Genomic DNA, 12,697 nt, shown 5'->3' on the forward strand with positions numbered 1-12,697 from the left:
GACAAAAGCATACTTATTGCACAATTATGTGTCTCTATTCATGATGTGGAATTGCTCTGCTCTGCTATATCCATTCATAAAGCTTGTTACGACATTGTGTGTGTGTGTGTGTGTGTGTGTGTGTGCGCGCGCACATGCAAGTATTGTCTACATCTGACGAAGCACTTACAAGAGACCTTACAGAGTGGCCTGCTCTGATTTCGTTCATACTTACAGGCTGTCGAGCTCAGGTAAGATTTCCAAGGCTGTACACTTCTCATAAAGCCAGTCAGATTGTACTCACAAAGGCATTGTACTCACAAAGTCACTGGTCTAAATCTTGCTACTGGGAATATTTTTTTTCATCTTCATCTACCTCCTCTTCCATTTCCATAATATTGTCCTCAAGAACATCGCCCCTGTATGGAACCTCTTTATACAGCTCATAACCAATAGATTATGGTCAGAGTCCACATCTGCCCCTGGAAATGTCTTATTTAATTTAAAACCTGGTTTCTAAATCTCTGTCGTGCCATTATATAATCTGAAACCTTCTAGTATCTCCAGGGTTCTTACATGTATTCAACCTTCTTTCATGATTCTTGAACCAAGTGTTAGCTATGATTAAGTTATGTTCTGTGCAAAATTCTACCAGGCGGCTTCCTCTATCATTTCATAGCCCCAATCCATATTCACCTACTACGTTTCCTTCTCTCCCTTTTCCTACTACCGAATTCCAGTCACCCTTGACTATTAAATTTTCATCTCCCTTCACTACCTGAATAATTTCTTGTATCTCATCATACATTTCATCAATTTCTTCATCATCTGCAGAGCTAGTTGGCTTATAAACTTATACTACTGTAGTAGGTGTGGGCTTCATGTCTATCTTTGTCACAATAATGCGTTCACTATGCTGTTTGTAGTAGCTTACCCACACTCCTACTTTTTTATTCATTATTAAACCTACTCCTGCATTACCCCTATTCCATTTTGTATTTATTACCCTGTATTCACCTGACCAAAAGTCTTGTTCCTCCTGCCACCGAACTTCACTAATTCCCACTATATCTAACTTTAACCTATCCATTTCCCTTTTTAAATTTTCTAACCTACCTGCCTGATTAAGGGATCTGACATTCTATGCTCCGATCCGTAGAACGCCAGTTTTCTTTCTCTTGATATCGGCATCTTCCTGAGTAGACCCCGCCCGGAGATCCGAATTGGGGACTATTTTACCTCTGGAATATTTTACCCAAGACTTTACTATAATGATGATTTCTTAAAATTAAATGGCCCATTGCCATTTTTCACTTCTTTGGAAGAACAACTCTTTATCTGTTGAAAAACATGAGCACCTCATGTGTTGAAGACACTTAATACAATGAAGAAGCACAATGCTCAGTGTCACTACTTGTTCCTTTGGACGACACAGTATGACAAGCTGGACAGTGAAGTAAGGAGGCAAACTCATTGCCACACAAATGTGTGAAGCAGAGCAACAGGTACATCTGAGGCAGAAAAGCAATTATACACAGAGCTCCTGGATGTTCTTCATATGGGTCAATTTCAACTGTTGTACATATTTCGTTCCATTGATACAGCATTATGAGCAAGTTCTAAAACTGCACATATCATGGCACCAAGTGACACGCCATTTTCAATGGGGGCCCCTGTCCAAATCACGTCCCGGCATTTGCCTGGAGCAATTTAGGGAAATCACGGGAAACCTAAATCAGGATGGCCGGATGCGGGTTTGAACTGCCATCCTCCTGACTGCAAGTCCCATTTTCAATGGGGGCCCCTGTCCAAATCACGTCCCGGCATTTGCCTGGAGCAATTTAGGGAAATCACGGGAAACCTAAATCAGGATGGCCGGATGCGGGTTTGAACTGCCATCCTCCTGACTGCAAGTCCATTATGCTAACAACTGCACCACCAGTTGCAGCAGACACCATGCCTTTGAAAATGTAATGAGAAGTGAGTAATTTACAAAAATGAATTTTTCTCAAGGACAAGTATTACCAAGCAACAAATTTGTTACAGTGGTTTCACAGTCAACACGATACAAGAAGTTCCATAGTGATAGGACAATCAATGAAGTTACACAAGAGTTAATAATTTAACTCTTGAAACTGCTGGTTTATTGGCATTTATGGAAAGAAAAATGCTCTCATGCGGTCAGCAAACTTCATATAACATTTTGTGTGTGTAATAGTCCTTACTACGTCACAAATTGTTCTAATGAGTTAATTAAGCTGCTTTACAGTGTTGCTAGGCAATGTAATCAACAAGGTGATATGTGTCTCAGTTAAAACTGGACCTCAATATTTTGAATAAACTTTCTGTTCATTTTTTTGTCAAAATCAGCACTTGTCTCAAAATTAATTTCCAACTTTGTGCATTAAATCCAAACACATTTGTAACTATTATATACAATTTACTGGACAGCTCGATCACACACTGGTGTGCAACGTATTTCAAATCAAGCCCGCAGGTTTCAGTTTTCCCTAATGGGCTAAATGACAATTTTTTAATAATTTGATGTGTCTATCTCACATAAAGTTTAAATGAAACTGGATTTACTCTCCACTTGGGTCAAGATCACAAAATAAAATTCACCACATAGGTCAGCGAACTGTACACACGCACTTTTAGCACTCTAAGTGATAACTCATCTCAGAGTAAAAGCCGCACATAAATTCACACTTCTTTTTATGCATACAAAATTCAAAATACCTTTATATTAAACAAATAAATTATGGCATGTAATTACTAATTAAACATTTCTGATTCTGAATAAACTTCAAGAACTTGTATTTCATAATCAATAAAATTTTATCACCTGAGAGAAGTGATTAGTTTGCTAAAATTGATTCAGATTACAGTCAACTCGTTTCTGGATGACGACATCATGAATTGACACTTGCTTGGAATGAACGAAATACCTGTATTGAAAAATACTGTCCATTGAGTAATTTACTGACTTTTTGCTGTCCCTTGCATCACTACAACATTATATCTATTTTGAGTCAGGATAATGTTGTGAACAACCCTTTTTTCATAACAAAGAGGATAAAAACTGCAGAAAGGTCGAGGTTAACAACCCAACATTGCCAACACTGAAGAGCATTCTGCATCTTGGCACTAGCAAGGAGTCTCAAACCAAATATTTCATCTCTCGAAAAGAAAATTAAATGTCTTGTTTCATAAATGTAATAAAATGTTCTGATCAGAGCTGTCAGTGGTAGTGCTTATGTGTGCAAGATTTATGCGTGCTTGTGTGAATGTGTGTGTGTGTGCTTAAGAAGGCTTTGGCTGAAACCTATAATCGGTAACAGTCCTTTCATTTTGCCTGTCTGCAACTCCGCAGGCCATGTGTATGGTGAATAACAATCTGTCCTGTTCCTAATACTGTTGATATTTCAACCTGAAGTTCCCATTGTTTAATAATTTTTTTGTATTTTTCAGTTGGATTGAATGTTTCTCTTAAACATATCCAGTTGCAATGTGATCATGGTCTCCCCACTAATCTATAGTTGTATTAGCATGGTGTTGACTATCCATCCGGGATCTGTTTACCCAACCCTGCCCATGTACATCCAGCTCCCTGCCTGCCTGCACATGAGCACTTTGGCCACCCCTGCTTGCGTGTGCCCATGGGCATCAGCTTTTCTGCAGCAGACATTAAGGCTGGAGCAGCCTGCAATAAAAGGTCTTTTCACATATTTATTCACATCTAAGCACACCTATTCTTTCACCACTTTAAGTTATGAGGAGTGTTTTAGATGTGATAAAACTGCTTTCAGTAATTTATTTTCAACTGTTTTCGTCATGGAATATACGATTGTAAGTATAATTATGTATTGAATGTCAAATATGATGCATCATAAGTCATTATCTTTACAATTTGCGCCTCCAACCTTTGATTTCACTAGAAACTAAGCTTATAAAAATTTTCAATGTGACCGTGTGTATTTTTGCAACAGCCCCATGTGGTGCTCCAGTTCTGAATGTTGGACATGAACCACAAGAACTAAAATCTCCTGGATACCCAGGAAATTATCCAGCAAACATCCGTTGCCGATGGTTGTTAAGTGGTCCTCCTTATGAATCAATTGATATTCATATAGCTGATCTCCAGATCAGTGGTGGCGGACAGAACTGTGAAAAATCAAGACTGAGTGTGAGTGATAGGCGGGTATGTATTTTGATTTAATATGTGCTCATTAAATAATTTTTAATGGTACTAAGATGGTGCATGTTCTTTAGTTTCCCTGACTAATTTATGGTCTGACCTTTATAATTTAGTAACTGTAATTCTTCAAATAGACATGAGCAATATTAACTGTTCAAAAGATGGGCACAACAGCTTTCTCAGATTGCACTATTGTGCAGTCTGTGCATCGAGCATTGTCAGCTAAAAATAATTTTGAATTGTTAGCAATGATTACATGTTCTGCTGTTGTACTGGTATTTTGGAATGTTCTGCTTATGTAACACGAACAGTAGATATTAAAAATAAAATAAATAAAATTATCATGAGCGTGAAGTACTCACATCTTGCATGTGCAGAATCTGCCCTCTTCTTACATAATCACCATGTATGTGAGTATATTGTTGGCTATTGATGGAAAATTGCCATTATTTTGAATGATACTGAAGGAAAAGGAGCATATTACAATGTATGGAAGGTATACTATTTTAATGCACTCAACGGAGGGGTATCTGTTGAGAGGCCAGACAAATGTGTGTGACACACACAGTGGTTACGGTTACTACAAGCCACACCACAAGTTGGGAAACGGGGCCAAATTTCCAGTAGTTAACTGTCGAGTTGAGATTTTCACAAACTCTTACAGAAACTAGCAGTACAGCAATAAACAGCCTTTTAAACATGTCGATAATGGCAATAAACTAATTTACAGCAATACAACAATTTAAAAAAAAAATTTAAAAATGCACAGAAGCTAACAGTATGGCAATAAACCACCTTTTAAAACATGCTGTTAATGCCAGTCAAAGTAATTTATAGCAATATAACAATTTTTAAAAATTTAAAGAATGTTAGTAAACAGGCTACTAAAGTAAATACAGAACTTTGTTAATAAGGTACAGTGAGGTAGTGAAGCTACCAACACCACCATTAAAAAGATTAAACAGCTCTCAGAAAACACACGAGTAATGGCAATAAAAGGAATTTACAAACTTGGAGGAATTTAAAAAAAATTTTAAACAAAAGTGTCCTGGAATATCATTAGAACATAACAGATATGATGGACCCGTGTAAGGCGGCCACAAATCACCCACTCAGGGATGCTCAGGCTAGACAGAATACAGACCAATTTAAATACGCCTGTAAACACAATTGTCACTCTCAGGCTGGTCACTGCACCAACTTTTAGCCAGCAAAAACTTGTAATAAGATGGCTTAACTTGCTGACAGAATTAGAGCTAACCTTGTGCAAGGAAACATTACACGACACAGTCCTCAATGAGCAACCATATGATAAATCAACAAGAAGCATGAATTTACTCACAACTCACGACAAAATAGCGAAACAATTAAACTGCCAAAACTACACCTCCCATCGGACAGTAACGAGAGGAGGAAAGATCACTGTCTTCACTTACACTGGTGCCAGGGATAGGAAACCCAGTCGCCAGAGGCCACAAGGCATTGGTTACACAAATTTTTTACTTAATGATTAAACCTTCAATGAACTTAACTTGCTATGATGCTTGAACAGGCTGTACATGACCTCCGATCCGACCGCACACGCATCGCCAGAGTACCCAACAAGCCACGGTAATGCGACAATATGCTCTGTCGCCTGAGTTCACGTCCTCTCTGCAACGTTGACAGGTAGTGACCGCTCCTTCATGTTAGGTGTCTTCTTTTAAACTCCAGTGTTGAAATGGAGCATTTAAAGAAGCTTGTTAACGTCCCACCAAGGCGAAATCAACAGCAACTACCCGTGGGGCAATTCTGTCTACAACCAACACGTGGGGAGCTATTCCATCAACTTGACCCGCTCGTTACACACAACCGACATACATCACGTGGTGACATGGTACAAGCAACCACACCTGCCTCACTAGAGAGCCACACTCCCTCTCGTGTCCACAACACTCTCTGAGCCCAACGTAGGTACTTCCGCACGACCACACGAGCGTACAACCAGTCAAATATATCACTTCCACCATAGCAGTTTCCCGGAAGTCAAAATGCAGATATCGATAGCAGAGGGAAAAGACAACCAAGCAGCCACTTAATGACAGACAACATGTCAGTGGAAGAAAAGGATGACCAATGCAATATAACCAGAAGGTGTAGCACGAGTCGATACATGACTCATTGTGGTTAATGAAGAGGGGCAGCAGCCTTTTTAGTAGTTGCAGGGGCAACAGTCTCAATGATTGACTGATCTGGCCTTGTAGCACTAACCAAAATGGCCTTGCTGTGCTGGTATTGCAAACGGCTGAAAGCAGGGGGAAACTACAGCTGTAATTTTTCCCGAGGGCATGCAGCTTTACTGTATGGTTAAATAATGATGGCATCCTCTTGGGTAAAATATTCCAGAGGTAAAATACACAGGAACTCCAGGTGGGAACTACTAAGGATGATATCATTATCAGGAGAAAGAAAACTGGCATTCTACTGATCGGAGTATGAAACGTCAGATCCCTTAAACAGGCAGGTAGGTTAGAAAATATAAAAAGGGAAATGGGTAGGTTAAAGTTAGATACAGTGAGAATTAGTGAAGATCGGTGGCAGGAGGAACAAGACTTTAGGTCAGGTGAATACAGGGTAATAAATACAAAATGGAACAGGGGTAACACAGGAGTAAGTTTAATAATGAACAAAAAAATAGGAGTGCAGGTAAGCTACTACAAACAGCATAGTGCACGCATTATTGGGGCCAATAGAGACACGAAGCCCATGCCTACTATAGTAGTACAAGTTTATATGCCGGCTAGCTGTTCAGATGACAAAGAAATTGATGAAATGTATGATGAGATAAAAGAAATTATTCAGGTAGTGAATGGAGACAAAAATTTAATAGTCATGAGTGACTGGAATTCGATAGTAGGAAAAGGGAGAGAAGGAAACGTAGTAGGTGAATATGGATTGGGGCTACTTAATCACAGCTCACACTTGTTCAAGAATCATGAAAGAAGGTTGTATACATGTAAGAACCCTGAAGATACTAGAAGGTTTCATATACATTATATAATGGTAAGACAGAGATTGAGAAACCATGTTTTAAATTGTAAGACATTTCCAGGGGCAGATATGGACTCTGACCACAATCTATTGGTTGTGAACTGTAGATTAAAACTGAAGAAACTGCGAAAAGAAGGGAATTTAAGGAGATGGGACCTGGATAAACTGACTAAACCAGAGGTTGTACAGACTTTCAGGGAGAGCATAAGGGAACAACTGACAGGAATGGGGGAAAGAAATACAGTAAAAGAAGAATGGGTAGCTTTGAGGGATGAAGTAGTGAAGGCAGCAGAGGATCAAGTAGGTAAAAAGACGAGGGCTAGTAGAAATCCTTGGGTAACAGAAGAAATATTGAATTTAATTGATGAAAGGAGAAAATATAAAAATGCAGTAAATGAAGCAGGCAAAAAGGAATACAGACGTCTCAAAACTGAGATCGACAGGAAGTGCAAAATGGCTAAGCAGGCATGGCTAGAGGACAAATGTAAGGATGTAGAGGCACATCTCGCTACGGGTAAGATACACTCCTGGAAATTGAAATAAGAACACCGTGAATTCATTGTCCCAGGAAGGGGAAACTTTATTGACACGTTCCTGGGGTCAGATACATCACATGATCACACTGACAGAACCACAGGCACATAGATACAGGCAACAGAGCATGCACAATGTTGGCACTAGTACAGTGTATATCCACCTTTTGCAGCAATGCTGGCTGCTATTCTCCCATGGAGACGATCGTAGAGCTGCTGGATGTAGTCCTGTGGAACGGCTTGCCATGCCATTTCCACCTGGCGCCTCAGTTGGACCAGCGTTCGTGCTGGACGTGCAGACCGCGTGAGACGATGCTTCATCCAGTCCCAAACATGCTCAATGGGTGACAGATCCGGAGATCTTGCTGGCCAGGGTAGTTGACTTACACCTTCTAGAGCACGTTGGGTGGCACTGGATACATGCGGACGTGCATTATCCTGTTGGAACAGCAAGTTCCCTTGCCGGTCTAGGAATGGTAGAACGATGGGTTCGATGATGGTTTGGATGTACCGTGCACTATTCAGTGTCCCCTCGACGATCACCAGAGGTGTACGGCCAGTGTAGGAGATCGCTCCCCACACCATGATGCCGGGTGAGCGGAAGACGGCCTAACGGTGTGCGGGACCATAGCCCAGCTTCATGGAGACGGTTGCGAATGGTCCTCGCCGATACCCCAGGAGCAACAGCGTCTCTAATTTGCTGGGAAGTGGCGGTGCGGTCCCCTACGGCACTGCGTAGGATCCTACGGTCTTGGCGTGCATCCGTGCATCGCTGCGGTCCGGTCGCAGGTCGACGGGCACGTGCACCTTCCGCCGACCACTGGCGACAACATCGATGTACTGTGGAGACCTCACGCCCCACGTGTTGAGCAATTCGGCGGTACGTCCACCCGGCCTCCCGCATGCCCACTATACGCCCTCACTAAAAGTCTGTCAACTGCTCATACGGTTCACGTCCACGCTGTCGCGGCATGCTACCAGTGTTAAAGACTGGGATGGAGCTCCGTATGCCACGGCAAACTGGCTAACACTGACGGCGGCGGTGCACAAATGCTGCGCAGCTAGCGCCATTCGACGGCCAACACTGCGGTTCCTGGTGTGTCCGCTGTGCCGTGCGTGTGATCATTGCTTGTACAGCCCTCTCGCAGTGTCCGGAGCAAGTATGGTGGATCTGACACACCCGTGACAATGTGTTCTTTTTCCCATTTCCAGGAGTGTAGATACTGCAGACAGGAAAATTAAAGAGACCTATGGAGAAAAGAGAACCACTTATTTGAATATCAAGAGCTGAGATGGAAACCCAGTTCTAAGCAAAGAAGGGAAAGCAGAAAGGAGGAAGGAGTAGGTAGAGGATCTATACAAGGGTGGTGTACTTGAGGACAATATTATGGAAATGGAAGAGAATGTAGATGAAGATGAAATTGGAGATATGATACTGTGTGAAGAGTTTGACAGGGCACTGAAAGACCTACGTCGAAACAAGGCCCCGGGAATAGACAATATACCGTTAGAACTACTGATAGCCTTGGGAGAGCCAGCCCTGACAAAACTCTACCATCTGGTGAGCAAGGTGTATGAGACAGGCAAAATACCCTCAGACTTCAAGAACAATATAACAATTCCAATCCCAAAAAAGCAGGTGTCGACAGATGTGAAAATTACTGAACTATAAGTTTAATAAGTCACTGCAAAATACTAACACAAATTCTTTACAGACAAAAGGAAAAACTGGTAGAAGTCGACCTCGGGGATGGTCAGTTTGGATTCTATAGAAATGTTGGAACACGTGAGGCAATACTGATCCTATGACTTATCTTAGAAGCTAGATTAAGAAAAGGCAAACATATGTATCTAGCATTTGCAGACTTAGAGAAAGCTTTTGATAATATTGACTGGAATACTCTCTTTCAAATTCTGAAGGTGACAGGGGTAAATTATAAGGAGCAAAAGGCTATTTACAGTTTGTAATTCTGGCAGAGACAGAAAAGGACTTGGAAGAGCAGTTGAATGGAATGGATGGTGTCTTGAAAGGAGGATATAAGATGAACATCAACAAAAGCAAAACGAGGATAATGGAATGTAGTTGAATTAATTTGGGTGATGCGGAGGGAATTAGATTAGGAAATGAGACACTTAAAGTAGTCCATAAGTTCTGCTATTTGCGGAGCAAAATAACTGAAGGTTGTCAAAGTAGAGAGGATATAAAATGTAGACTGGCAATGGCAAGGAAAGCACTTCTGAAGAAGAGAAATTTGTTAACATCGAGTATTGATTTAAGTGTCAGGAAGTCGTTTCTGAAAGTATTTGTATGGAGTGTAGCCATGTATGGAAGTGAAACATGGACGATAAATAGTTTGGACAAGAAGAGAATAGATGCTTTTGAAATGTGGTGCAACACAAGAATGCTGAAGATTAGATGGGTAGATCACATAACTAATGAGAAAGTATTGAATAGAATTGGGGAGAAGAGAAGTTTGTGGCACAACTTGACTAGAAGAAGGGGTCGGTTGGTAGGACATGTTCTGAGGCGTCAAGGGATCACCAATTTAGTATTGGAGGGCAGCGTGGAGGGTAAAAATTGTAGAGGGAGACCAAGAGATGAATACACTAAGCAGATTCAAAAGGATGTAGGTTGCAGTAGGTACTGGGAGATGAAGAAGCTTGCACAGGATAGAGCAGCATGGAGAGCTGCATCAAACCAGTCTCAGGACTGAAGACCACAACAACAACAAATGGGTAATTATCTTTCAGGGCTTCACTATTTCATATAATGTGAAACATTCCTGAACAGACAACTCTAATTTGGTAAATATTTCGGAATACTGGCATAAAACTTAGGATGAGTAATATTCTTGATGATGAATTGATAGTAGCACATGCTCCAGCATTATCGTAAACATACACTAGTGTTCAAAATATACCTTTTATCAAGAAATATGAGCATATTTACAGGATGTTTGAAAGGTTCCAGAAAAAAATGAACCTTAATGACTAGTAATTTGGGATACAAAAATCCTGGAAACATGTAATTAGAAAAGATCTAAATATAAGCATACCCAGTATACAAATTGAAAATCTTTAAAACTATGGAACAGTTAGTGAGGGATATGGTAACTTTCAGCTGACACATGTGTTTAGCAGCAATGTGGCATGCTATCTATTTGGTGATATATGAGATCAAGAGCTTTGTTAGCAATTAGTCTGATTCCTGAGAAAGATGTCAACAGAGACCTCATAGCATCAATAGTGGCCATTGCTGGGCTACAGTTCATCCACATAGTGTGCCACAAACTGGTTCTGTAAGTTTCAGATCCAGATCTCTCACTGGCAGTACATATGTCGGATATATACACTAATAAGCCCGTAAAGAATGAGTAATGTCAATGATCACTTTCATCCATTAAAACATATGGACAATTGGAACTTACGAAAAGTCACATTTGCTGTACCTTTCTTCTGTACTTTATTTATTGAGCAAGGAAGATGTGGAACTACATATGCTCATGCTACAGAATACCTCCAAAAACAATGGCCCCAGATGACTGGTCTTTTTCTGTCAGAGTACTGTGAATGCATGGACCATTGTCCTTCAAACTAATGCCAGGTTCACCTGTAGAAAATACATTTATCCATTCACGCATGGTTCAGAATGCACAACAAATGGGACTGTCTGTACTGCCATGAGTAGGACACACAGTAGACTATTCTGCCCTACAAAGCAGGGTCCCAGTGAAGTCACTGTGGCATTATGCTGTGACGTTTGCCAAGAGACTACACTCCAAAGGGAATTAAATTGAAAATATGACTTAAGTATTATGGTCTTAATCCAATACGTTTGGGTTTATAAGAATATTTGGCAGCCAATATCATGTGCTGAAATAGCTTTTTTTTATTTATTTAATTTTATCTATGTCTGGTTTCAACAAAGTCTAGCTGTCATCTTCGGATCTACAATGTGCCAGGAGAAAAACATTACTATGAGGAAAAACATATTATATGACAATCCACACAAATGTATAACCTGTATACACTGGGAAAATAACATAATACTGCGATTTTACAGTGTTTCTAACATACCTCCTGGAAATAATATTGCTGTATATGAATTGCATAAAACAAAGCTGCCACATTGGCTTGTCAGTTACATAGAGCATCTCTCTATCTATAGCCCTATCCTTTTTTTTTTACCAGTATATGCAGTAGCCTCTGTTTTTTTAGGTGACAGTGACTAGCCCAATACGTCAGTGACATAACACCAGTGACATACTACATCAAGATTTCATTAGAACAGTACGAAATTACATTGTAAACAGCATTAACTTTCGTCATGCCAATGCTATGTCATTATGAAAATGTCGTGGTCTTTTCCAGGTATTTGTATGTACATTTCCTCTTATTTTAGTCCACAGTCCTGATGTATTTATGAAGGATAAAACAATTTTATCCAGTGTAGACTATTTAATTTATTGATACAGGCTGAACTTTTACTTCAACATTTATTTTGCATTGCTACCTAATTTTGGCCAATGGCCGTTTTCAGATATATATTATATGTGTGTGCCATCATATTTTTAACCAAATCATGTTACATGGAAACAAATTTGTTCCCACATTATAAATATGATAATACCAGAACAGCTATGAAAAAATTTTGCACTGTGTATCATAAATTTGCAGTCACATGGCCTGTAGAGTAACGTGTGCTTGAGTTGTTTCTGCTGTTCTTGTCTTTATATATGAAGAAATTTAACTTACATGTGGGAACAATAAGTGTTCCAATGTAACATGAATTATTGGTTCCAAATATGGCACCACACACGTCATCAGTAGACATCTGTCTATACATATACATCTGAAAGTGGGCGTGTAGTGAAGTTGACCAGCAATGCGAAATAAATGTTTACTTGTTCCAATTAACTGAATAGCCTGTGGTGTTTGTGTATTAATGGTATTCTTC

General features: G+C 40.1%; 1 protein-coding gene across 1 annotated transcript in view; it reads left to right on the forward strand.

Annotated features, from left to right (window-relative positions):
- LOC126285435 (cubilin-like) overlaps positions 1-12,697 on the forward strand; it is a 780,558-nt gene that overhangs the window by 708,962 nt on the left and 58,899 nt on the right. Inside the window, exon 62 of the mRNA XM_049984824.1 lies at positions 3,969-4,180. Coding sequence (XP_049840781.1) covers positions 3,969-4,180 — 212 coding nt within the window. The remainder of the gene's footprint in view (positions 1-3,968; positions 4,181-12,697) is intronic.

This window comes from Schistocerca gregaria, chromosome 8 (assembly GCF_023897955.1).
Source record: "Schistocerca gregaria isolate iqSchGreg1 chromosome 8, iqSchGreg1.2, whole genome shotgun sequence".
NCBI classification, from domain to species: domain Eukaryota; kingdom Metazoa; phylum Arthropoda; class Insecta; order Orthoptera; family Acrididae; genus Schistocerca; species Schistocerca gregaria.